This window comes from Apiospora hydei, assembly GCF_038363865.1.
Source record: "Apiospora hydei strain CBS 114990 chromosome Unknown utg000009l_segment0_segment0, whole genome shotgun sequence".
Taxonomy (NCBI): Eukaryota; Fungi; Ascomycota; class Sordariomycetes; order Amphisphaeriales; family Apiosporaceae; genus Apiospora; species Apiospora hydei.
In genome coordinates, this window is record NW_027117368.1 from 6,354,807 (window position 1) to 6,378,462 (window position 23,656).

At 52.6% G+C, this 23,656-nt stretch overlaps 2 protein-coding genes across 2 annotated transcripts; both read right to left on the minus strand.

Annotated features, from left to right (window-relative positions):
• Positions 1 to 6,363: 6,363 nt before the first annotated feature.
• On the minus strand, positions 6,364 to 7,566 carry PG997_013817 (uncharacterized protein; the record flags this gene model as incomplete). The annotated part of the gene is made up of 1 exon (XM_066818131.1): positions 6,364 to 7,566. The coding sequence occupies one exon, from the start codon at positions 7,564 to 7,566 to the stop codon at positions 6,364 to 6,366; it is 1,203 nt and encodes a 400-aa protein (XP_066663823.1).
• Positions 7,567 to 16,277: 8,711 nt separating this feature from the next.
• PG997_013818 (uncharacterized protein) lies at positions 16,278 to 22,035 on the minus strand (the record flags this gene model as incomplete). Its single annotated transcript, XM_066818132.1, has 4 exons — positions 16,278 to 18,639; positions 18,696 to 18,838; positions 18,896 to 21,567; positions 21,633 to 22,035. The coding sequence occupies 4 exons, from the start codon at positions 22,033 to 22,035 to the stop codon at positions 16,278 to 16,280; spliced, it is 5,580 nt and encodes a 1,859-aa protein (XP_066663824.1).
• Between the last annotated feature and the right edge of the window lie 1,621 nt (positions 22,036 to 23,656).

A 23,656-nucleotide genomic window follows, 5' to 3' on the forward strand; every position in this document is an offset into this window, starting at 1 on the left:
AGGTTCATGAAACCTGCTACAGAACAGTTAATGCGGCTGGCTGCCTTGGGTTCGTTTCGTCATTATCTCTCCCTCTCCCTCCTGAGCAGAAGAGAAAATAAGGCGAACGAGCAACAAGAAGCCGTATCACTCTTAACTAAACTTCGGCCCCGACGTACTATCGGAGCAGGCTAACAATCACCCACGTCGGAATATACAAAAGGCCGCCAGTGTTCCCGAGTATAGTGGACTCGATCCAGCTACGGCCGAGATAGCTGCTACCCAGCTAAGTGAATGGCATTTTCCCGATTCCCCATCTTCGAGAAGACATCGAATAATCCCATCTCACCCTGTCCCCCTTCTCAGGGCAGTCCCGTCCACAAGTGAGGCTCCGTACGGGACCTACTGTCTAAGCGAGGTCCGTCACGTCTGTAGCAGTAGCGGAGCCGGTCTCTCGAACTCTTGTCGGGCATATATTGCAGCACGCACGTGGGCGCTCCCGTCTCATCTCTGCTCGCTAGGAAACAAACCCGTTCCGCAACGTCGACCGGGGCCATCTGGTGGTCTTCCAATCTCCTCTGCTACTAGAGCCCGTTGCGATCCAAGGTAGTCCCTCCCAACAGTTGAGGCTCCGTGTGGGCAGTTTATCATGCAGCACCAGGTAGTGCAGTACATAGCCCGCTCCGGATCCGAAAGTCTGCTTGATATATATTGCTTGCAAACCGGCACGGTGAAGAAATTTTCCAATAAAGGACCCCTTCTCATCTTATAATGTACGCTAGCAGCCAACCCCCCTTCCCGCCTCTCGTGCGTGTGGCGGACACGGGGCTAGAAGCTTTCTAGTTTATTATATACCCTCCCGCTAGTTGCTCACCGCTCGGTCCGGTCGTTCGGCGACCCCTTTCATCACGGCTATATCTGGTCGGGTGTTCCATAGGCACGGCACGGTACGGGCACCAGCCACGGGGCTAAGTAAGATATCCATTAGCCATCTAGAAGAAACCCGGCTCAGGGCACCATGTGGGGAGGAGAGACCTCTGCTAGCAAGGAGCAAGGACAAACTCGAGATCGTAGCGCGACCCCGGCCCTGTGGAATGGGGTTCCTTGCTAAGCCCGGAGGAATAAGCTACTGATTAGCTTGGCATATGTAGTTAGGCCCTTACTGTGATTACTACAAGGGCTATCGATATCTTTCCCACTTGTAGTATTCCCACTTTGGGGCTATCCCAATGAACAGAGCAGTATGAGGGCCCAAAGGTAATTATAGCGCCTTGTGGATTTGAGCAAGAGCTCTTCGAATACTGCTGCTAACTATATTAGCACGAGTCAAGATCCAAGGCGGATCTACAGCTCGGAGGATCCTCCGCCCACTATATTGCCAGCACGGGAAACTGATTGCAATATCGAGCTTTATCACCAGCCCTTGAAGAACGGGGCCACACGAGCTGGAGATACGAGAGCAAGCTGCAGCAACAGTCAGCCAGGCACAAGAACACGTGCCCAGCTAATATCCGACAGCTTTCCCAAAGGAGCAAGCGGGAGAGAGAAAAAGGGCGCATCGTCGACCTGAGCCAATCAAGCAATCCGGGGTTAAAAGGCCGGGATGGTGATTAGAGTCGAGAGTACTGTAACCCCCTTACCGCGTGCGTGTAGGGCAGCTTCACCGCAACCCCCAAGAGCCCCCAATTTGCAAGCAACGGAACTTGGCAACAGTGAGATCCTTGTTCGGGGTTCGCTAACAATCTCCTTAGCGCCAGCGCCGCTCGCTTTCTCTCATTACTGTATTTTCCTCTCTCTCTTTTTCTTTCCCGACTTTTCACAGCGTTAGTGGCGCTGCGAGAAAGGATTTTGGGTCACGGACGGACCCCAGTAGTTGGCGATAGGTGTGACACAGTAATGCGCGCCTTGTCCTTGTGCGTCTTGGGGTCCCCCGGACAGACATAATTTGACAGGAATATGGTACGATTGCGGGAAGAGTCGGTTTGGCTAGGGACCCTTGGTGGATGCCATCAAGAACGGGCAGCAGCAGGACCTACAAGTCTCTCTGGTTGTGTTTAGCTGTCGATATTGTCATCGGCGGCTCGCGCTGCGTGCTACATGGATGGCTTGCATACGCACCACAAGATGGGCGTAGGGACAGTCAAGTACTGCAACCATGGCACACTGTGCTGTGACCTGACCTGACCTGACCTGACCTGGCAACGACAACGCGGGCCCCATAGCGTCCCGTCACTCTGGGAAAAAGTCCAGACGGTGGGTTGCGGTTTCAATTAAAAAACGAGACCTTCTATGGCAATATTTCGATATCCCAGCCTGGTTTGCGAATGCAATCAATGCAAGCGAAGCAGGTTACTGTACATAAGGTAGCAGTTTATTATGCATTGCAGCGTCAATTAATCAAAAAGATCTTCAGGAACAGGAAACGCTTTGCATTGACGGGCACGGGTCTGACCGAACCCAACGGAAAGGTTTCGTTTGGCGGAGGACGTGTCAGAGTGAGAGGTTGAGAGCTACTGTAACCCAAATGCAGGTTATGTAATACGTGCTGCTGCAGTTTGGCAGTTGCAGCGTGTGTGTGAGGCATGAATCAGTTGCGAGTTTGACATCCGAAAGCTAGAAGGCTTCTAGGGAGAAGTGCCTGGTCAGTAGCAACAGAGCTGGTCCTTGTCCTGAAGCACCTACCTACCTTACCCTCCCCTTGGTAACGACCCTATTGAACTAACATAGCTGAAGCTGGTGCATGGCGTGGCGGCCACTATCGCAATAGTGTCGTATTGCTGGGAGACGCCAGGGAGCCTGTGGCGGAGGGTTTCAGGATGAGGTACCATCGACTTGATGAACGAACAAAGCCGGTTCGAGGAGGGGCCAAACCTCCTGCCCGGGGGCCGTGTCGTGTTTCGACGCCTTTTGGTCTGAACATTGTTTCGAAAGCAAATCGGCCACAGATCTTTGCTCCGACCGTATATGATCGGCCGCTATATGGCATGGTAGAGGTTTCAACGATGATGGCTCGTCGTTCGTCGCTGCTAGGCGCTCACTTAAGCTTAAGGCCTTTTGTACTGTATCATGCCACATGCGGTGTCACAATTGGCCTTGGTAGCTGTTTGACTAACTCACAACCGACGTAATGATTGATACTTGGCCGGTAGATAGCCCCTAGGAGACAAGGACGGATGGGATGATGATGATTATGATGCAAGGCCGTTACAACTTTCTCATCAGCCGGATGAGTGAAGCTGCCTTGTTGCCGATTGATGAGAGCACGACGTCAGCCTTTCTGGCATCTGCAGTTGGCAGTATCCTCCTTCCCCTTCCTGTCGGGCTATGTCAGTCGTGAATAGATTGTTATACGCATGTCCGTTTGTTTGTCGTTCATGCGTCGACCCAACATCTTCATGCGAGCCCCGGACATAAGAGCCCAAGCCGGCCAAGATCGCGAGGTAACGTGGGGGCCTTCGAGCGAGCGAGTGAGCGCAACCACAGGATGCCCTTTGCGCCGAGGTCCCACAACCTTAATAGAGGTCTGGTATTGTAACAAATGCACTGACTCGACGTAAACTACTTAGGCAAGTAGAGTAACAAGCACAAGTCACGACGAGTAACAAGCGAGACGAGACATTCAACGGGAATGGCATCCGGCGGCGATGGCGATAGAAGGTATGTAGATAGATACAAGCTCCCAGCTCCGATGCATACTGTGAGGCCCGTGGGCGGCTCCGGCTGGCTGCATCGACATTCTGCATCAGGAAAACTGCCGCCGAGGGGCCAACGAAGGGCCTCTCTGCAGATCGGCCTGACCATGCCTTATGGTCTGGACCCAACGATATTCTGTACGCCGTACAATCCATAGTGAGGCCGCCACAGTCTCGTCTCCAGGCTCTATCCGCCTGTCGCCATCTTTACCCGCAACCATCGGGCATCAGGTCTTGGAAGGGCTGGCTACCGTAGCAGAGGTAAGAGAAAGAAGGAAGCAGAAAGAACCACAACGTCGTTGCCACGCCGGCGCACACCTCCCTCCTCCTTCCCCTTGTTTCCCCTCCTCCTCCCATCCCCTCTGCCCCCACCATCAACGGTGATGAGAAGCTTGGTCGTTGGAATCTCCTCCGTCGAGTGGATACTACGTACGATACACTACGCATGCATTTCAAGGGGAAGAACAGCAGAACAAACCACCACGGCCAAAAGAAGCAAAGCATCGCAACGGTTTCCCGACAATTGGTGGACATTTGGGGGCTTGCGCCCACACGCACCACCTGCACAGCATCCGCATGGAGAGAGGGTGAAGAAAAAGTAAAAAATGTGCGGAGGTCTTTAATATCAAGCCGTTCTATAGGTCCTTTTGCCATCCGTCTCGCCGTTGCCAAGACAGATACGGGGGAAGCGAGTCATCCAATGAAAATGAAAACGCGGTTCTAGTTGCCCAGTCGTTCAAGGGATGTGTGTGTGCTTGTGTGTGCCTGTCTTCGATACTGCCACGTTTTTTTACCTGGGTCCGCTACTCTGCCTTGCTCGCTACGAGACGACTGGCCGGCAGTGAAAGAAGGGCTTGGTGATGGAGGTGCCGTCTCTCCGAGGGTTTTGCATGTGGGAGAGTGGGTTTGGCGAACTCAAGGGTAGGTACTAGAAGTACATGTGGCTATTTACAGACAGACATTCGAGCCAGTCAGTCAATCAGGCTCGCAACTATTTCCTGCTACTATCCAAGCATATAATGTGGCGATAAATATAGCTACGTCAGGTATAAACAGAACCTGTTTGTTTGAGAGATATAGACTTCAACGTAATAGAGTTGTCGCTCCTTAGTGGACTCACTCATAGTTAGGTAAGCATGCCTTCATACACCTCCATCCGCAGTGGATATACCTGTAGTAATACTACTACTGTAGGACTATTTTTACTATGGTCAAGAGGCTGGAAGCGCTAGCGACATAGGCAAGAACTTGAACGGCACGAAAAAAAGCAAGCTTCCCATGGCGGTGACGAGAGATCCTGTTCCTTGTCCTATGCGCACACTGCAGCATAACACGCCCGCGTTACCGCTGCCGCATGTATGCACGTTAACGCATCATCGCACCGGGCAAAAGCACACATACTTACACACACAGGCCAACTGTTGGTTGTAGGCAGGCAGGCTAACTTCACCTGCTACAACGGCCGATTGAGGAGGTGATGCCGATCATATATGTATTGTTACGAAAAATGAAGAATAAATGATGGATTCGCGGTCATAGCATGTGACGTATGACGCGCCATCGTTTTGGGTTGTTGTAATGCGACTTCCGCCAATACCTGATAATGATGGATGATGTCGAGTTTTGTCCGTTCTCAAACTCGTTCCCGCGAGCCGCCCGTCTGGTTCACAGCGCGGGCAGGCGGGCGGGCGGCCAGTGGGGTAGACAGGCCTGCTGCCTTGGGGGAACACACGTTCGTTGCGTGGCGTCTGGGCGCGCGAAACTCCCCGGAGAAGGGATAAGAGAAGGAAGATCACTGAAACGCGGGCGTTCGTGCTGCCGAAACGCGTGAGCGACCAAGAAGAACGTGCTTCAGCCGGCAACAGATGAGAAACGCAACAGACTTGGGCAAGATTTGTCTAATTGCCGTGATCGCCTTGATCGTCAGGTTAAGGGAAATTTTTTGAGGGAACCACGCGCGCAAAACGCGGCTTCTTCGTCAATCTTGTTGCTCGTTGCCCTTGTTGTTCCCCTCTAAATCCAGGGCAAAGATCAACATATCTTAATCTAACCAATGAAGTAGTAGGTCATCTGGTGCCTGCGATCTTCGAACCGTACTAAATTGGGGTGGTTAGGTTTACCCATCACAATTGCTCTGGCCCACAGATTAAACAACAGCAAGATCTGGCGAATCAAGAAACTCCTTGCAAGGAACTGTATGTACAGAGTCACTCAAGTTGGAACGATATGCATAGTGGGGACCATGAAATGGAAGATGTGGAGGAGTCTTCTTCTGCTCATTCTTTGTGAGACTATCACTGACTCTACTAGTAACGTGATGCTACTCGCTGCTTGTTCCAGCGCTTTTTGGTATCCCCCTTGATCTGATGTCATATGCCTTCGTTTCCCCCTTGACCCATCCAGCTATGTGGTGATGATGATCATTCCCATCCATAGTACACACGCAGTTGTCCCAGAAAATCATTAGGTATCATCAAGTTGCCTCCCATAAGTAAACAGTAAAAATCAAACACAAAGCACAACAGACGGCGGAAAGATCCCCAGATCATGTCCGATGATGTGGTGTGGTATCGCTAAAACGCCATGCCGTTGGGGGCCCCCAGTAACGCCCGCTCCGATGCCACCGTGAGACAAAGGCCTCACAAATCCACACTTTGTGATGGAAAAGAAATGGTGTTTTTTTAGTTGCTTTTTATATCCGTAGACTCTTTCGCTTGTTCAGGTGTAATGAGCCCAACAAGCCTTTCTTGGCCACAACGGGGCTCAACGGTGACATGGGCTGCGAATTGCCCGAAGGTGCGATCTTCTTCCATGCGGCGGAATACCGGCGGGGCGAAGTGGTCTGGGGCGACACGGTGGCTTCCATCGACGTATTCGACCTGCTAGGCACGCGCTCCGGTGATACATTGGTGTCCAGGTTGAGTGTCGACGAAGGTCGTAGCGAAAAGAAACTCTCCTTCGAGCTAGTTGCCTTGCTGTTCGTCTCATGAAGCATGGGTCGGCTGCGCCTGCGGTGTAAGCCCAGGGACTGCTGCACCCGATTGAACACGGCGGTGGGCGTCATCGGTGTTCGCGGGGCGTTGGTCTCTGAAGCGCCCTTGCCCCCGAGAGAGTAGTCCTTGCCGGCAAAGGGGTCGATGCTGAGAAAAGAAGGCGTCCGACGGCTTGCCGAGTCTGTAGAGTACAAGCTGCTTCGCCGGGTGAACGTTGTCGAGTCGGACCTGCTTCGTGAGGGCGAGTTTATTGAGTAGAAGCTGCTGTTCCTGGAAGTGAAGGCGGTAGGGCGTCGAGCGGCGTCGTCAAAGCGGTCGGCGACCGGGCTTGTTTGTGGCCTGCTGCTCGTATCTGATGCCGGAGACCCCGCCCTCTTGGGACCTGTCAAGTTCACTATGCACGGCTTTCCAGCGAAGATGACCGACACCACGCGCGCCGTATCTTCGCGGCTTGTCCGCCCAACAGGAGATGCTTGTGATGCTTCGCTAGAGGAGTCGTAGTCGTAGTCTGAAAAGTCGCCAGCAGACGAAGATGCGTCCTCCTCGGAAGAAAGGTATACGTCGTGGGGCGTGCTAATCAAAGTCTGGCTAGGGTCGGCCGTGTTGATCTTCAGGTCGCTAAGAAGAAGCCTGGAGGCTCGCCGGGAGCTCTTTCGCGGGAGTTGTGGTGTGTTGACGTCCATATCCTTCTTCTGGACCATCTTGACGGCTGCTTGTTCGATCAGAGAAGTCTCGTCCATCTCAACGTAGTCGTCCAGTATGGGCTCGTCGTAGGGCGACGACTTGGTGGAATAGGTATCGCGGGCTCCTTCTGTAGAGGAGGAAGTCTCAATGTTGTTGAGAGACGCGTCACAGGGCATATCTTTCCCTCGGATTGTATGAGGTCTCTCGGCCAGAGACATGGCGGAGGGTCGCTGTGGTGTAAGTAGTTGTTGTGTTGGAAGGTGCTGGTGGGTCTTTGTTCAGATTGAGGAATGCTCTCCCTGTGAGACCTGATTCAATGTTTGCGAGTGTTTGCAAGATGGGCAATTTCCATGTAGAATTGGGTTTGGGGGAAAGGGAGGCCTGGTGGTGCTCAAGAAAGTCCTTCCGTTAGGATGCAAAGAGGAATCGAGGGTAGGTGGAGGGCGATACATGTATATCTATGAATGAATGGCCACGGGACTGGACGTACCAACACCCAAGGGAACGGTATAAGTCGACGCTGGTCGACTGGAGCTAAGTCAGTGGCCAGGGGGCCTGTCAAGAGTCAACCCCTGAACCTTGGCAAGACGGTTACAGGGTGACGCTGCAGAGGAAAAGAGTGGGAGAGGTCACTCTTGCACGGAGTACACGGCCGGGGTGGGAAGGTACCCTGTTTTTTCGGAGTCTGCTTAATCAGGTGTACGAACGCCTTGGCTTGATTTGGGGGGCTGTTTCAAATTGAGCATGGGAATTGTGCCAAAGCAGTACATACGCTACGCGACCGGCAGGAGCAGCAGCTTGGTACTTGTGGCAGCGCGCTGGGCGTTGAGAGTCAACTTAAGCCGGGTGTCGCTCGACTGCTTGCGTCTTGGAAAAAGCGAGCAAATGATGGATGAGAGACAAGATGTTCCGAGAGACAGAGCAGAGAGAAAGCGAGGCGGGAAGAGAGATTGGAATGCATCGCCTAATAACTGGACACGCCATTTCGACTCCATTGGGCATTGACTGCAATTCGAGCTTGTTCATCAGAGTACGTTCTTCTTGCTAGCACTGCGATTGCTCTCATTTGCTTCGACCTAGTCAGTATGTTGCAGCGAGCTTATTGCGATGGGTGGGATGGGAACTTTCCTGATTTCTCTTAACTTCGCCGCCATTGCCTCAAAGGAACCACGCTGGCGCTGGGCGCTTTCCCTCATCCTGCACACTCGCTCTTCTTCTTGCAGGCCACTTTGGTCGGGGCTAGTACAGGTACATTCCTCTGTTCCTGTTCTGTCCAAGGGACCAGTGGGGTTTAGTGCTAGCTGGCTAGCTCTGTCTGCTGTCTGCCCTCGACGATTCACCCGCCTAAGGATGCGTCCAGGGGTGGTCGAGGGTTTCCACTTAGGCCCCCCTGCCGACGCTCCTGAGCAAAGGGTTGCAAGATTCAACTGGGGTCCTGATTGGATCATCTGCCTTTTTGCACGCCAGGCTTGGCATCATTGGGTGGTAATCTTTTTCGGAGCAGAACGTTGACTCTATTACTACTACAAGTACAACGCATGAGGATCTAATAACTCAGTAACGTAACGGTAACAAGGCCTCGCCGACGATAGCGCTGCGGCCGATACCCCTAGATGATCCAAGCAGAGAGGAGGAGGAGGAGGAGGAGGAGGAGGAGAAGATGTAAGTAATCTTTTAACGACTGGATCTCGACTGCGCCCTCACCACTCCTGAATCCTCTCGTATGGAGAAATACATTACAGCCGCACCGCAATGAAAGCTGCTGGATGCTTTTATTGTGGTGCCCATCACCAATTTTTCCTTCCTCGACAACTCACTAGCATACTTAAATCGTACTATGTTTAGACAGGATTCTCCGCCTCGCTCCCTGGCTGCCAGGTTTAGAAGACGGCCGGACCGGGTTTTGGTGGTCGAAAGCGGGATCCGTATTTGGAAAAGGAAGCAAGCAAGCTCACTTTTGGGAGACACATCGTGAAGTGGACAGCAACTAGGTGGAAATGTTGTCTTACTATTGCTGCACGCTTTACTGCTGCCTGCATATTCAGCAGCAGCAGCAGCAGCAGCAGCAGTCTTGTTTTAGGCGCATGTCTACGACGCGCTGGACCATTCGCGTGTGGTGTGTGAATCGTCGGCTACACTGGCTCGACTTGTCTCACCGGAAATGGGATGTCGGAGCTATGCTCCTGTCATGGAAAGCGGTCGTGGGACATGTGTAGGACTCGGGGTTCATCGTGACAAACCCCACAGTAGCATCAATGAGATACACAGGTATCGGTTGGCAGGTCTCGACCATCAAAACCCCCTTCCTCCAGCAATCCGTTCAATTTTCTTTTGCCTTCCAAAGATGCTCTATCTAATGTACTAGCCACGCAGCCGAGAGAGCATGGGCCTTTGTCGCCCGCTCGTACGCGCAAACAGCATTGCGAATATGGTTCTGACCGCTGGATTCCCCTTTGACGTACATATCGGACGAGAGAGTGCTTTTTTAATGGAGCGGAGCGCAAGAGAAAAAAAAGATCGTGGTGTTGTACGCAGTGTGGAGTATGGGGCTTCGAATTCGGTAAGTCGGCCTGAAGATCTACTTGGGGAGGTTTGGTACTGCGGTGGCAGGAGGGAGGGATTCGAGCCCTGGATCCGTCAGTCACTGGTTCATAAAGTTGCGACAGAGTCTCCCAGGCGACCATCTGTAATAAAATTGACGGAACGGGCATATCCAGCAGCATCATATGATATTTCTTTCCACAATCATATCTAAATCACTCACTGACAGCCGCCACCACCACCCACAGACAAGCCTAATTGCCATGTCAAATGTGTACTTACGTTCATGCGCTAGCTTAATTCTATGTTGTCCTCGTTTAGGGCAGAGGTGACAAGTTTTGACAACGCTTGACAAGCCCCCAAGTCCAAGCCCAGCACACACAGACAGCGCCTAAATCAGGAGTCGAAAGATGTTCCCAATGGAGCCAATCAAGCCCCGTGGCGGGTATGGTGGCAGAAAGAGAGCGTGAGGCCCCGTCCAGTTACTCTCCAGCTCCGTTACCACCCTTTTGACTAGGTGCTGGCAGATCACACCTCCCCACACCCTCTCGGGGAGCATGCAAAAGCATAGCGTCAGAAGCGGTCGACGAATGATGGCTGGAGTTGAAGATCTGAACTCTGTCTTGCTCGACGACTACTGTGATGTGCGATGGATGGGGGGGATGGCATGTACGGATACTTCCCTCACAAATACTTCCACTTACACTTCCACCTCGCCACCCCTCTAACCCACGTGCAAGCTTTGATACAATGCTAACTGTGCCGCTCACCCCCTTGATATCATTTTCTTTTCTGCATCAGGATGGATCAGATTTCGTTACCGCTGACTGGCTTACGCTGCTTATTTCCACCGGCCAGCGTATGCGCTCCTCTTTCTTCGCTCACCTTTCATCTCCCTCGTGAGGGGGAGGGGGAACGGCATGATCGTCGAGCCACCCATTAAGATTCCGAACCTGATTGCGTGCATACGTGTAGTCGTGAGGCCGGTACTGGGTTGGCTGGCTGGCTTGGTGATTCCCACTCTTGAATGATGACAGCTTGTCGTTGTGGGCTACTGGTTGGAAGATCTACGACCGGCGGCCCATACCCAACCACCGCGCCTCTGCGTCTGCCCTGCTTTTTTCCTTTTTTTCGTCTGAACTTCAACAGATTCTTCTGGACGTCCGCCCGGCAAGTGCCATAGCGGTAACTTAGTGCATGTATTGTACATAGTAGGACTCCAGCCGTACCATTACTTGGACCGCATCGCAAGTATTGTCATCGTCGGGAACCTTTGACGCTCTGATCTGGGCGCTCATAGTCGTGCCTCCCCTCCGCGCTCCTCTGGTGAACGTGAATATCTGAGCAACACCTCCATCTGCATATCTCTCGCATTCTTATCTCTTTACCCCCGAGACCGAAAAGAAACCCGACCGATAAGTATATATCCGTTGTGGCGGTACTTTTTTCCCTTCCTTCTAAGAGGCGCGTAACCTTGGGCATGTTTTGTTCCATCTGCAACCGCATGTGCATTTGAAGCAGCTAGTCAACTCAATCTACAAAACCGTTTCGCCCTGCCACCCTTCTTCAACTGCTTCTTTTCACCGAGAAAGACACAGGGAAGTATGTAGATGCGCGCACCATTAGACGAGGTTGGTCATCTCGCCACTTCTTGTTGTTTACTTCCTTGTGTTAGGAGAGCCATCCCAGCATGCACACGACACTCCTTCTTACGACATCGCGCAGCATCGCTGAAACCATATACTTCGCCAAACCGGCACGCATCTGGTGTGCGTGAGCGTGTGTTTTTCCCAGATTTGCTCTCGGTTTCTCCCAGTGGCGTCATCAGAGTTGCAGTGGTGGTAGCAACCCAGTTCCTGGTCTGCATCCATTCTGATCCTGCCGCTGGCACTGGACAGCATTCTGCCCAATGTGATGCTTGCTTGGCGATGCGATTTACATCATCTATGCGCTACTCTCTTTGGGGACTAGTGCATATACCCTACCCGATGTTCCATGTTACCAGTTTACGTCTGTCACTTCTAAATATACTCGCGCAGGCAGGCAGGCAGCCAGAGTGTGCAGTGCAGAGCCGGTCGTTTATCCACTTTGACAGTATGCAACGAACATCATAGGTAAAGTAAGCAGGTTTTTATTTTATTTTCAAAAAGGCATGCTTAGTAACAAAACTTGCCGATGATGTTACCCCCAGTTGTCGGTCCTCGTGAGGTACGTAGGATGCAAGACCTGGACCCCCAATCGCAGAATCCCTTCCATGCAGCTCTCGGCATCTTGGGCCAGCAAAAGAAAAGCCAGCGCATCCTGATACCGGAAGTGGGCTGGATCTTGACGATGAATGAGGGGGAGATCTTAGCCGTCTTTCGAGCAAAGACCAGAATGTTTAACTGGTGTCTGAAGTCATCGGGATCCGAAAATCGCCGCCCAGGCTTATGTGTGCCAAGCAGCCACTCGATGCGATGACTCCGGGGTTGGCCTTCTCCAGGTTCTTTGCTTTACTTTTCCTGCAGGTAGGTGGCCTCCTTCTGGCTTACCCGTCGACAGCACATCCATCAAATCAATTGATCGATAATTAACACCCTTCCGTCGGCAGGTATGTATGTAGACTGGAAAAGTATATCTCGATTCGGGTACATACCGTGTTACACTGCTGCTGCTGCTGCTGCTGCTGTCAGATAATGAATACCTACATGAGCAAAAGTGAGCAAAACGGTCAGTGCAACCTGTAACACCCGCTCCGAGAAACGACGGATAACTCGGGCGCGGTGGAGCGTATGGACGACTTGTGGATTCCAGGTCCCACTGGGTTTGATCGACCGGAAACCAGCGAACGAGAAACACGGTGCTCTCTTCGACATAACGACCCCCCTGCCTGGCTGGCCTAGCCAAACGGACTTGGACTTGGGTCAATCGCCAGTGATACATGGATATATCGACGATGGCATTTCCTGAAACTCTCCCCCATCTGCAATTACTCCGTTTCATTCCAGGACGAGCGCAGAGGGCAACAGCGACAAACCGACAACCGATATGGACATCCCATCCTGACCACCGCATGGCTATTGTGGATTGTGGTACCGCGGAGTTTTAATTACGATAATATTGTTTCTCCGTCCGTTTGTCTGCTCTCCTTCCTTCCGTCCGTCCGTCCGTCTGTCTGTCTGTCGCAAGCGAGAGGCAGTCTATTGAGGGTGTTACCTCATTCGAATATCGTACCCTGGATCAAACGGCGCTCCCTGCGGTAGGCAGAGGCCTCGCGGCGCCCAAAACGCTCAATTCAAGCCTCACCGTTCGGCAGGATGATCTTTGTTAATCTATTCAATCTTTGTGTGGTGACTTCGTAATCCCCGGTAGGCTACCGCTCGAAAGCCAATGTTGGCACTTCTCAGCACAGTGTCCATGGCAAAGTCCCTCGACCCTGGCAGTACTCTCCCTCTCCTGCAATACATACAAACACACACATACACACTGAGTGGGAGACCGGACATGAGTGAGTAAGCATCCATGTTCTGGCGCTCAGCTGACGCTCCAGCCAGGACGAGGCTGAGGCTGGATATGGGTATATTTTGGTCGAGAACATGATTGGATTAAGCGCGGCTCAGCAGGCAGCGCACAAGCGCGGGGGCTGAGGCTGATCCCGCGAACGACCTGATTGGCAATTCGTTCCCTCTTTTGTCCATGGTGATGATATCACACGACCCAGTTTCATATTGTCATAGTCTTTTTCGCCAATACTGAATGACTTTCAATACTATCCGCTGTTTACATCAGCAGTCAGCTGTCGGGGAACGGTGGAGAAGCAAAACAATACAACTGTGGCAGTGTGTGTCTGTGTCTGTGGTCATGTGTGGCTTTGGAATCTCCCTCCCTTTGATCGGAAGGGTCTCCGGACTTGGCTTTCCAAGAATAGAAAAATCAATCAATACAAGGGCCCAGCCCAGGGTCCCAGCCAGCCTAGCCCAGCAGCACCTAGGCTCCTTCGAGTCAAGAAAACCCACCAACGCCATCTTCGCCCAACCCAACATTGAACCATGTACGTAAACTAGCTAACCTTATCATGACATGGTGACATGGTGTGGCATGTCTCTTTTTTTTTTATGTCTCTTTGAACCCCATATTATGAACCACCATTATGAATCCTGCCGGTCATGATTGATCTACGGCGCAGGAGGGCCCTAGGGACATATCTCATGTACGTCCTCGCCGAATGCATGGAATGTGAACACCGTGGCAGCTGGAACGACGGCGACCACCTTGCATCGGACTCGCGTCCACCCTCTGTGGGCCGGCCGAGATGCATTGCATGCTGTTGGTCCGGAGGATCTCATGTTGGGGGTGGCTGAGGTTCACTCCTACATACATACGTCCAAGTATGTAGGCAAGGCAAGGCAAGGCAAGGCAAGGCAGGCAGGTGGCTAGCTGCCTCCAGTAACTTGACAGCTGCCGCTGGTGCTTGATGAACAACTACCTTGCTGCATACGGGAGTCAGCAGCATCATCAACGACGGCATCTGCTTCCTCATGACATAAGAATCTGAGAGGAGGATTCTCTGCCAGTACGGCGTGAGCAGTAAGACGCAGATCATACGGTTGTTTGGCACCTGGCTTACTACACCCATCAAGCTGCTACATTTCGCCCCTCTATTTGGGTAGACTAGGTCGACGAGCCAAGTGGCAACGGTGCCAGCACTTGCCATCTTACCATACGGGGTACTCATTTCGAATGTTGGCCGCGTTGCGGGTGCTTCTTTTTCTGCAGGCAGCGGTGGTCCCTGGATGCACGCTCTTCCCGTGGGACATCCTTTCGGGCCAGGCTAGGTAGTCGCACCAGGTTCGGCAGATCCACCCAAAGGAGTCGGCCGTCTACCTATCGGTCGACCCAACCAGCATCGTGACATGGGGGGTTTTGCGTGAGAAAATCGCAGACTGTGTACTCGACTGTGAAGGTACGAGAGCTACAATATCTGGTAACTTCCCGGAAGGATCGAAAAATAGCCTCTCGTCGCCAATGGAGGGTCCCCTCTCCACCCGTCAACCACCGTTGACAAGCCCCCTAGAATTCTATACACAAACAATCGTCCTCGGAAAAGACTTTGTTGAGTTCGGTGATGGGTGGTGCCGGTGGGGTCTAGAAGAATCCTTCCAGATTACGTCGTGTCTCTATCTCAGACATGCCGAGATGGCGGGTCCGAACTCTCTTTTTATCGATCTCTCTCTCTCTCCCTCTTCCTTTCCAATTATAGAAAGCTGCCCATTTCCACCGAATTTTGATCTGTCTCAAACACGATTACGGGCCGAGGGGAAACCAATAAACAGCTAATCTAATCATGTGTCCGGCTTTGGCTGGAGGTGACTGACTCGATCACAAGAAGACAGGCCGGATGGATGGGTAACCATGGTGAACAGACCGAGCCGACTATGAAGGGTACGCCGTAGGCACCAGATGCCTGACCGGGCTACGCGGGCTGACATCTGCCATGAAGGATTCTGGGAGCGTAATCAAACCATGGATGCCCGTCCTTCTACGTGAGTATCTCTCCCGGATTACGGACTGATCAACTCCTGAACTGATGAAGTTCATCTCGAAATATTGAAACTGGTTGAAGACCTCGGTCTTACGTTTATAGTATTGTTCCGCACACATCCAGAAGGGTGGTTCGCTTCCTTAAGATGAGGCTTCGTAATGAGTGACGCCACTTTATCAACTGTGTGGTAAGCATGCAGGAACACGGATCCTCTCTTATGATAGCAGTATGTCGACAGTTGCAAAATGTAATCATGTCTTGAGATATGCCAAAACCATCGGCGGTTATCCCCTGTTCTAAACAAGTGTTGAGCGATACCATTTTTATTGATTTTTGGATATCATAGAACAGGCGTCCTGAAGAAGCTGTGGGAGATAATAGAACTATACAATATTACAAACAGTGTGCCTGGCCTCCAGCCAGCTATGCAGACCTATACAAAGCACCATTACGGCTTGCCGCCCAAAAAGAAAACGCGGAATACTACCCATCCGCCTTGTCTATGCAATATAACCCCCTCCCTGATCAGTGGCTCCTCGCCCGGTATACACGAAAGGGCCAACCATGCCTTGGATATCCATCTTGACGCCATGCTCCTGTAGATGCAATACAACCAGCCGTCCGCAGCCTTGGGTAAGGGCTGCAGCTTCGCCTTCATACAGACAAAAGAAATAGAATGAAAAGAACAATGTGATTGCATCCAGGAGTGACCCCGTAGAGCAATAGTAAAAAGAAGAAGAAGAAAAAACCGAAAAGTCCAAACTGTGCCAACTCCATGCTCTAACTCATTCCCTGGGTATCTTCAATTCAACTCCCCCTCTCTCCTTTTCACACACATATCACATACGTCCCGCCGATGCGGGGCTTTTAGGAGATGACAACCTCCTGTGTCACCAGTCCATAAATCCAAGCGGCTTCGGTCACGCTGGCGCACTGGAAGCACCACTTGTTGACCTGACCGATGTTCGTTCCTCCCTTGTCTGCCACTGTGGCTTCTCCCCTCTTGTTCGTAATCTCTTCCCACACGTTCAGTAGGATTCCTCGGCTACCGAGCCGGCTGAAGCATCTGCTACCCAGGACCACGTCCAGGAGCACGGTGGGCGTTTCGTCCTTGTTGGATTTCTTCGGGATGCTCGTGACAATGATGCGCTTCTCGAGACCCTGGTATTTTTTGAGGTTCTGTCGGGTTCCCTGGTCGGGTCGGGTGACCTCGAGTGTACAGTTGCCATGGTCTTCCCATTTGCTTGCCGACACCATAAGGTGCAGGCGGATTTTGAGGTTATTAGTTGTAAGGCTCATTTTTGTGCGGCCGCTCTGGGCAGCGCTGATGGATGGTGAGCGAGGTGGGGTGCCTGATCCTGAGGATGATGTGTATAGGCTTGGGTCGGCACTGAGACGGTGGCTTTGCTTGTCGATAGATGACATGCCGATATCGAAAGACGTGTTGCCAGCGCCCATGAGTCTCTTGAGGAACGATGAGGCAGATACGCTTGAGTGTAGAGAAGGGCTGCCCCCTGATTGGGACGGGGCACGGGTTGATACTCGGTAGCTGTTCCTGCGACCAAACCAGCTGCGTCGTCGGGATGACCCATCATCACCATCAGCGGCCACAGCCGCTTGGTTCTGGCCAAAGGCTCTGACACGTGCTTCTTCCTCCAGGGCTTTGTACTTAGCATTGTCCATTCGGGCCTTGTGCACAGACATGTAGAGTGCCTCGCAGTCGTTATAAGAGGCAGTGCGGAAACGGAAGAACGTCGACTCAACCTTCATCACCTTCGAGTAGAGCCTGGCATAGCTGAGGACTGGAGACCTTATCTCAAGGTCGACAACTGTGCTGTTTCGCAACATTACCATAGGAGTAAGGTCTAGCGCAATAAGGGGTCGTTCTTCATCCCGTAGCGGTCCGTCACCGCGAATGGGGTACGCTTCAATGAGGCCAGGCGTGGTAATGATCGAGCAGACGTCAGGCCACAGGTCTTTCCAACATCCTCTTCTGTTGTCCCAGTATGATATCGAAGCCGCCGACTGATAGACATATGTTGGCGTCTTGCTACTGAGCTGTGTCAGTATGGCTTGAGAAGCTGACGCAGATGGCGTCAGGCTTGGGAAATTGTCCGAATCTGCCAAGTCGGAATCTGTCAAGTCGCTGGGCGTCTCGTCTTGTGGCTCGTAATTTGGCTCGTCTAGTACCTCATCCAGTGGCTCGTATTGTGGTCTAATGCTGATGGCGGGAGTCGTGTCAGGCATGTCGGCAGCCTCCAATTCGTCATCGGAAGATTCGTAGTCAGTTGACTCTTCATCATCATCCTCGTCATCCTCAGATTCTGATGCAGAACTTGATCCCTGCGAGGAGATATCAGAGGGGTGGTATTCGTGCTTAAGCGGGGACGATCCCCGTCGCTTGACTTTGTTCGATGCAGGCTCAGGGGGAGGAAGTGCCGGGGTCTTTTGTGACAGAGGTGTCCGATGAGCTGGCGGAGGTGGTGGGCATTCCTCACGAGGAGAGGACCTGCTCGAAGCTGGCCTTTCTGTAATGAGATCCTCGGGCCGCATGTCCTCGCGCAGAGGGTGGGACCGGTCCTCGGGTGATTTGGGTGACGAGGATGGGGAACGGCGGGATCTAGAGTATGAATCTTGAGTTGGCGTTTTCTCCAGAGATGGGCTGCGTGGAGATGGAGAGGTGGGAGTCGTTGGAGCACTGCCTGTCCTTGAGTGATAGCGTGGCGGTGTTGTAGTTTTCACGTCTGGGCTCGAATCGGACCTGAGAGGCGCTTGTATCGATGAGACCCTTCGCTGCTTCGTTTCACCAACTGGTGTGTCCCCTCTGGTGGCTTGCGGTACCATAATGAGTGACCGATGATCGGCTGCTTCTGCTTTGAATACTGCAGGTGGTACTGGGTTCGTGCCGAGGATATCCAGCCAATCTTCCACTTGCTCGTCGTTGTCTGTTGTAAGTGTGATGACTTGGTACCATTCATCTCTGTTGCCCCTGATCATGATAACAAGCTCACCAGCGCTGTCGCCCTTCCGCGCGGAACAGTTCCCGCCAATTACCGGCGCGAAAAGCAGCCAAGTACGACCCCGGCTGCCAGTCTCCCTAATCAAGAGATCGCCAGGATCTGATTTGAATAGCTGATTGTCTCTGGAGATAAGCTCGACCTGGCAGTCAAGTCGCTGCCCATTGGTGTGGCGAAGGTCCAAGGAAAACGAATCTTTGGCATATACTTGCCTAAAGCGATCGATCCGGACGCTGTCCAGAGCCTCCAACGTTCTCAGATCTCGCACGCGGGCCACGTCGGTGTTGATGGCATCTTCATCCACAATTCTGGCACTCTCTTCTTTGTGCCTCCGGCGTACTTTTCCTCCAACTTCTCCCAGAGCTTTTCGTGCTCCTGGTATTTTTCGGTGCCAGTTGATTGGCGGTAACCCTGGGTGACATTAGCATTTGTACCTCTCTGCTCATCTGCAGATATTGTTTGACTTACCTTGATAAACTTCGAGATGTACTTAACACGAATGAGGGGCTTCTTGAGGAGATGAGCTACGTCTACACGCTCTCCGTCCTCGTTAAGTACATCTCCTTGCTCATTACGAGGCAGCGCGCCGATGAGCGAGTCCTCGTCGTCTGGCGAGCGTGGTGCAAGATTCACAATCAAATCCTGGAACCCAAGCCGCCATGCATCAAGGTACTGGTCATAGATCGAGTAGACCGAGTCGAGCCATTGGGGAAGGCGATGGGCGTCATGCATTGGGCACCTCTTGTGGCTGTTCTTGAGCTTTTCTAGGGCAATGCCCATTTGGACCACGGATTTAGCGCTACCGTCCACCTTCTCCTTGCCAGAAGGGGACGGTGCAACCAAGTCTGCTCGAGAGTAGTCATTGCCTTCTGCCACTTGTGTCAGAAGGACAGGGATCACTCCATCTACTAGGGTCTTCAGTTCCCGTAGATAGAGATCTTCGTCACGGGCAAATTCCCGTAGCAGCGCATCGACAGTTGCGGAATTGGGATGACTAGTGGGACGACGTACACTACGTCTTGACTTCAAGCTGCTGCTCCTTCCAGGTCTGGGACTTTCATCCGGCAGTGACAAAACAGAAACCAGGTCAGAGTGTTTCGTTAGGCGCCGCTTGAGGCCTGATCTGTTGCTCCCATGCCGAGAGGGACCTGACCTGTTGCTTTTATGGCGGGAGAGATTTGACTCGTTGCCTCTTGTAAAGGTAGTGTTTGTTCGAGTTACTGTCGAATCAGACAGCATGGAGGACATATCGGATTCATACGTGTCTCCAGACTCTCCAGATAGAATGGTCGATAGTTCATGTACGCCTTTGGTGGGTGGCCGACGTTTCGAGTACGTAGCAGTTGGTGCCGACCTGGTAGAGTCTGTAAGGTATGAGGAGGATGTGAGATACGAGGACTCATCATCGAGGTATGACAGGTTCGTGCGGGAGCCAGACGACTTGCGCTGATGCACACTTTCATCGTCATATTGGTGATCATCAATCTCGATCTCCTCGGAACAGCTCGGATAGGTTGTGGGTATTGGCCTAGGTGCAGCAGATTCGCCACGAAATGCCTCCTTGAAGAGGTCTTTGAAGCCTTTCCTGGAAGCGGGCCTGATGGGAGACGAAGGACTCCTAGTAGCTCGGCTTCGCCTGAGCCCGCTCGGCGATGATGGCGGCAACGTTGATGCATCCACGGAAGCCGTCTCGTCCGATAAAATTGTCTCCTCCTCAGTTGCAGTAGTTGCAGTTTCTCTTGTAAGTGTGGTATTTGTGTCATCGGCAGAGCTGGATGTCAGGCCTGTGAGTTCCGATTCCGTTTCGACTACTGATTTGTCTACTGTTCTGTGTTTGGATTCCGAAGTTGAACGCCTCGCTTTGCTCTCATTAGTGTGCTCCTTTTCAATAGAGTTCCGTTTAGCCTCGGGCACTGAGCTTGGCGCAGGAGCTGATGCATTAGCCTCGACAAACGGATCAACCGTCTTGTTGAGCCATGATTCGATGCTTCGTGGTTGGTTCGCAACCGGCTTCGGGGGCGGGTCAACCTTTTCTGTGATGATCTTCCTGCCCTGGGTAAGAGCTTGCTTGAGGACGTTAGTAGCGCCCTTGAAGCTGGAATTTCTCTTCGCCGGTTTGGGTCGCTTTGGCGGCGCGCTCCCTGGCAGGTTCAGTTCACTGAATGCAGAATAGCCCACAGGGATCTCTGCCAGTTTTGACGGGAGACTGGATGGTATATCCGAGTCTACACCCGATTCCTCGGACCCGCTCGACCAGGAATCCTCATCCGAGTAATCTTCTGTTATGGTGGTGCCAGTATCTGCGTGGCTTCTAGCTACTGATTTGCCAGACAGCTTAGTGGACTTTTTGCCGCTGCTGCGTCGCGTCGGAGTACCTGGGGCTTCGGACTCAGCGTCCTCAATGACCTCGATTCTTTCTGAGGAAGGCTCTCGGCGTGAGCTGGTTGCGCGTGTGCTAGGTCCCCGTGACCTATGGCTTGAAGGGGCGCGGACTGTGCTGGCGTCTTCGGACGTTCCTCTCTCGCTCGAGTACACCCTGATGCCGTCGTCCGGAAGCTTGTATCTTTGAGGCTGTATCCGTATACCATCATCCACGCTTGTCTTTTTCTTCATCGGTTCCTCGCTTGACTTCTTCTTCGCTGGAGTCACCCGGAGCCTGTCGTCCTGTGCAGATTTGGGCCTGCGTGATCTACTGTGTTCGACAACAATCTCCGAGTCATCGGTTACCTCGCTGTCTCTGTCTCCACCAGACGTCCCGGACATCACAGACCTCACCCTGATGCCATCGTCACCGCTACCCACAGATCGCGAGACACTGTACCGCTTGACCCGCGGCTCGTCCGGGAGCTCAACCTTTTCGGCCCAGGCCTTGATCTTGTTTTTCATGGCCGGGTTGGGCGTTGATCGGGTCAAGAAGTCCTTGGGTAGCGGGGACCCCTTGCCCAGGTCGGCTTTGGGTTTTGGTGACGCTTTTCTTGGGGGATCCTTCTTCTTGTTCTTCATCCAGTTGGTATCACTGACAACTCGCTTTTTAGGCGGGCAGCCAGCGCTCGAGGCGCCATGATTTTCCTTCTCCGTTTCGTCGCCATCATGCTCCACGACCACCACTGGTGGTCTCGAGGCGGACCTCCTCTTCTCGCCTTTTTAATTCTCATGCGGTCCTCCTCCGTCACGCTTTGGTCGTCAATATGAAGGCCAACATCACTGGGTTCGCTTGGCGCAGCCAGGGGATCGGCATTTTCCATAGCAGCCGCGTTTTTCTTCTGCCATAGCTTCACCCGGTCATGCACACCGCCTGGAGCTTGTACTTTGCGCACCACCTCTGCGCGCATTTCTTGCTTGACTTGCTCTAGAGTCATGCGCCGTTGCCGAGCTGCCTCTCTGTCCGCAGCAACTCGTGCAGGTGATGGTCGACCCAGGAGGAAGTCGGTTAGTAGGGTTGGCTGTTGTCTCGTAGTGGCAGATCTCGGACGAGTTCCGGCAGCGGGCGTACTCTTGGGGGTGTTGCCAGCGCTGCCGGGGGCCGACCCCTTGCGACGGTGCGAGGCAACATTGGGAGTCGTTGGGGTTGCCGGCTTGTCTTTATCTTTGTCATCGTCGGGCGTCATTGTCTTCTACTGTAATGAGTATTAGCCATAAAATTCCTGGAGCTCTGTTGGAAATGCGTAACGAGGTGGGCTGGTTTTGACGATCTGCATGTGGCCGCTGCGTCGGGTCGGTCCATCGAATTGGGCATTTAGTGGAAAGAGTTACATTCCTGCCTGGCCCAAGCAGAACGAAAACGCCAAACGCGACTTCAATCGGTGAGGCCTGTGCAGGACTGACCTTCTTCTGTACTACCTAAGTAGCATAATGTCATTTGGAGCGGCTATCGCAGTGCTGCCGTTCGCGGTAAGCTGGGCTTGTTCTTCGTCAAGTATCGAGATCAGGGGTGACCGAGCTGCCCGAAGCCTGTACATTGGGAAGGAACCGAGATCGCACTCCGCCAGATCGGAATGTAACGATGAACAAGAGAGAAGAATTGGGAATGAGCAGTCGGCCAGTCAAAGCTGCAGGCTCGTGTGTTGTTATCAGATGAGTTTCACTTGGTGGTGCCGGCAGTCCGCAGCGAGGTTCTCACTCGTCAGCCCGCTTGATGGTCTAGGTTGTCCTTGATGGCGGGATGGTTTTGGTCAGAATTAGGCGGTGGTTGTCCTCGATACCAGAAACGTAAACATTCAATCCCAAGGTGGGTCATCCCGGGCGTGCTGGTCTGGTCAGGTCCTGGTTGTCGCAAGCTCGAGTGAGCTGCAGCGGGGCTTCAAAAGAGCCACCAGACAGTGCCGGGCAAATCAGCAGGCCCAGCTAGCCCAGTCAGTCAGCCAACCCCCATCTTTGCACCCGAAGCCCCCCCCTGCCAGCGCCCTGCATCCCTGTTTCTCAAGTGCACCGGACAGGCCTGGGCCTTGCTTAAAACCCAGCCTAGTGGGAGGGCCAATGTAAACACTGGCACAATTGGCGTACGATTGATTGCTTGTTTACCCGGGCTCAGCATGTGAGCTGAGTTGTACCAGGTAGATAGACAGATCCATGGTGCTAGATAAAGAAAGGCCTTTCCAGATTGTCGATTTGTCCTCATGGGAAATTTCCGATGGCCAAATAACCCTTCCGCTCTCTCTGTTAAAACTTTACCAGGTATTGCTGACACGGGGGGCCAGCTGATACATCACCAGAGTCGTGCGCATGGCTCGCTCGCATATGATCAGCTTACTTACCTCCAACCAGAACAACGCATCCTTCACTTTCCCCTGCCAATGTGGCTTCTATTGTTTTGCACAATGTCTTAGTTGCAGCTGCAGCCACGCAAAACAGGAAATGAAAGCCTTCTTCAAACTTCCGGCCCATCGGACCACGAAGTCTGATGGCATTGAAAATGCGCGGCAGGACGGACATTCTTTGTCCAATTCCAGAGCACGATGTTACCCAGGGTATCCTTCAATATTTCTCTGGCCTTGATTCTGATGTGATATCCGCCGGGTCTTAAGACATGGCTGACTGACATCATTAACACCCACTGTTAAGACAACAAGGGTTCGGACGCTAGCTGAGTTATACTACCCTTGTTATATCCCCAAACCATCACCAAGCTCGCATCATACACTCGCTTCACCTAGGACTCTCAAAGGAGTCTTGTGATAAATAAGTAATTGTCAGTATTCTGCCTTGGTATTCGAAAAATCAACCATGTTC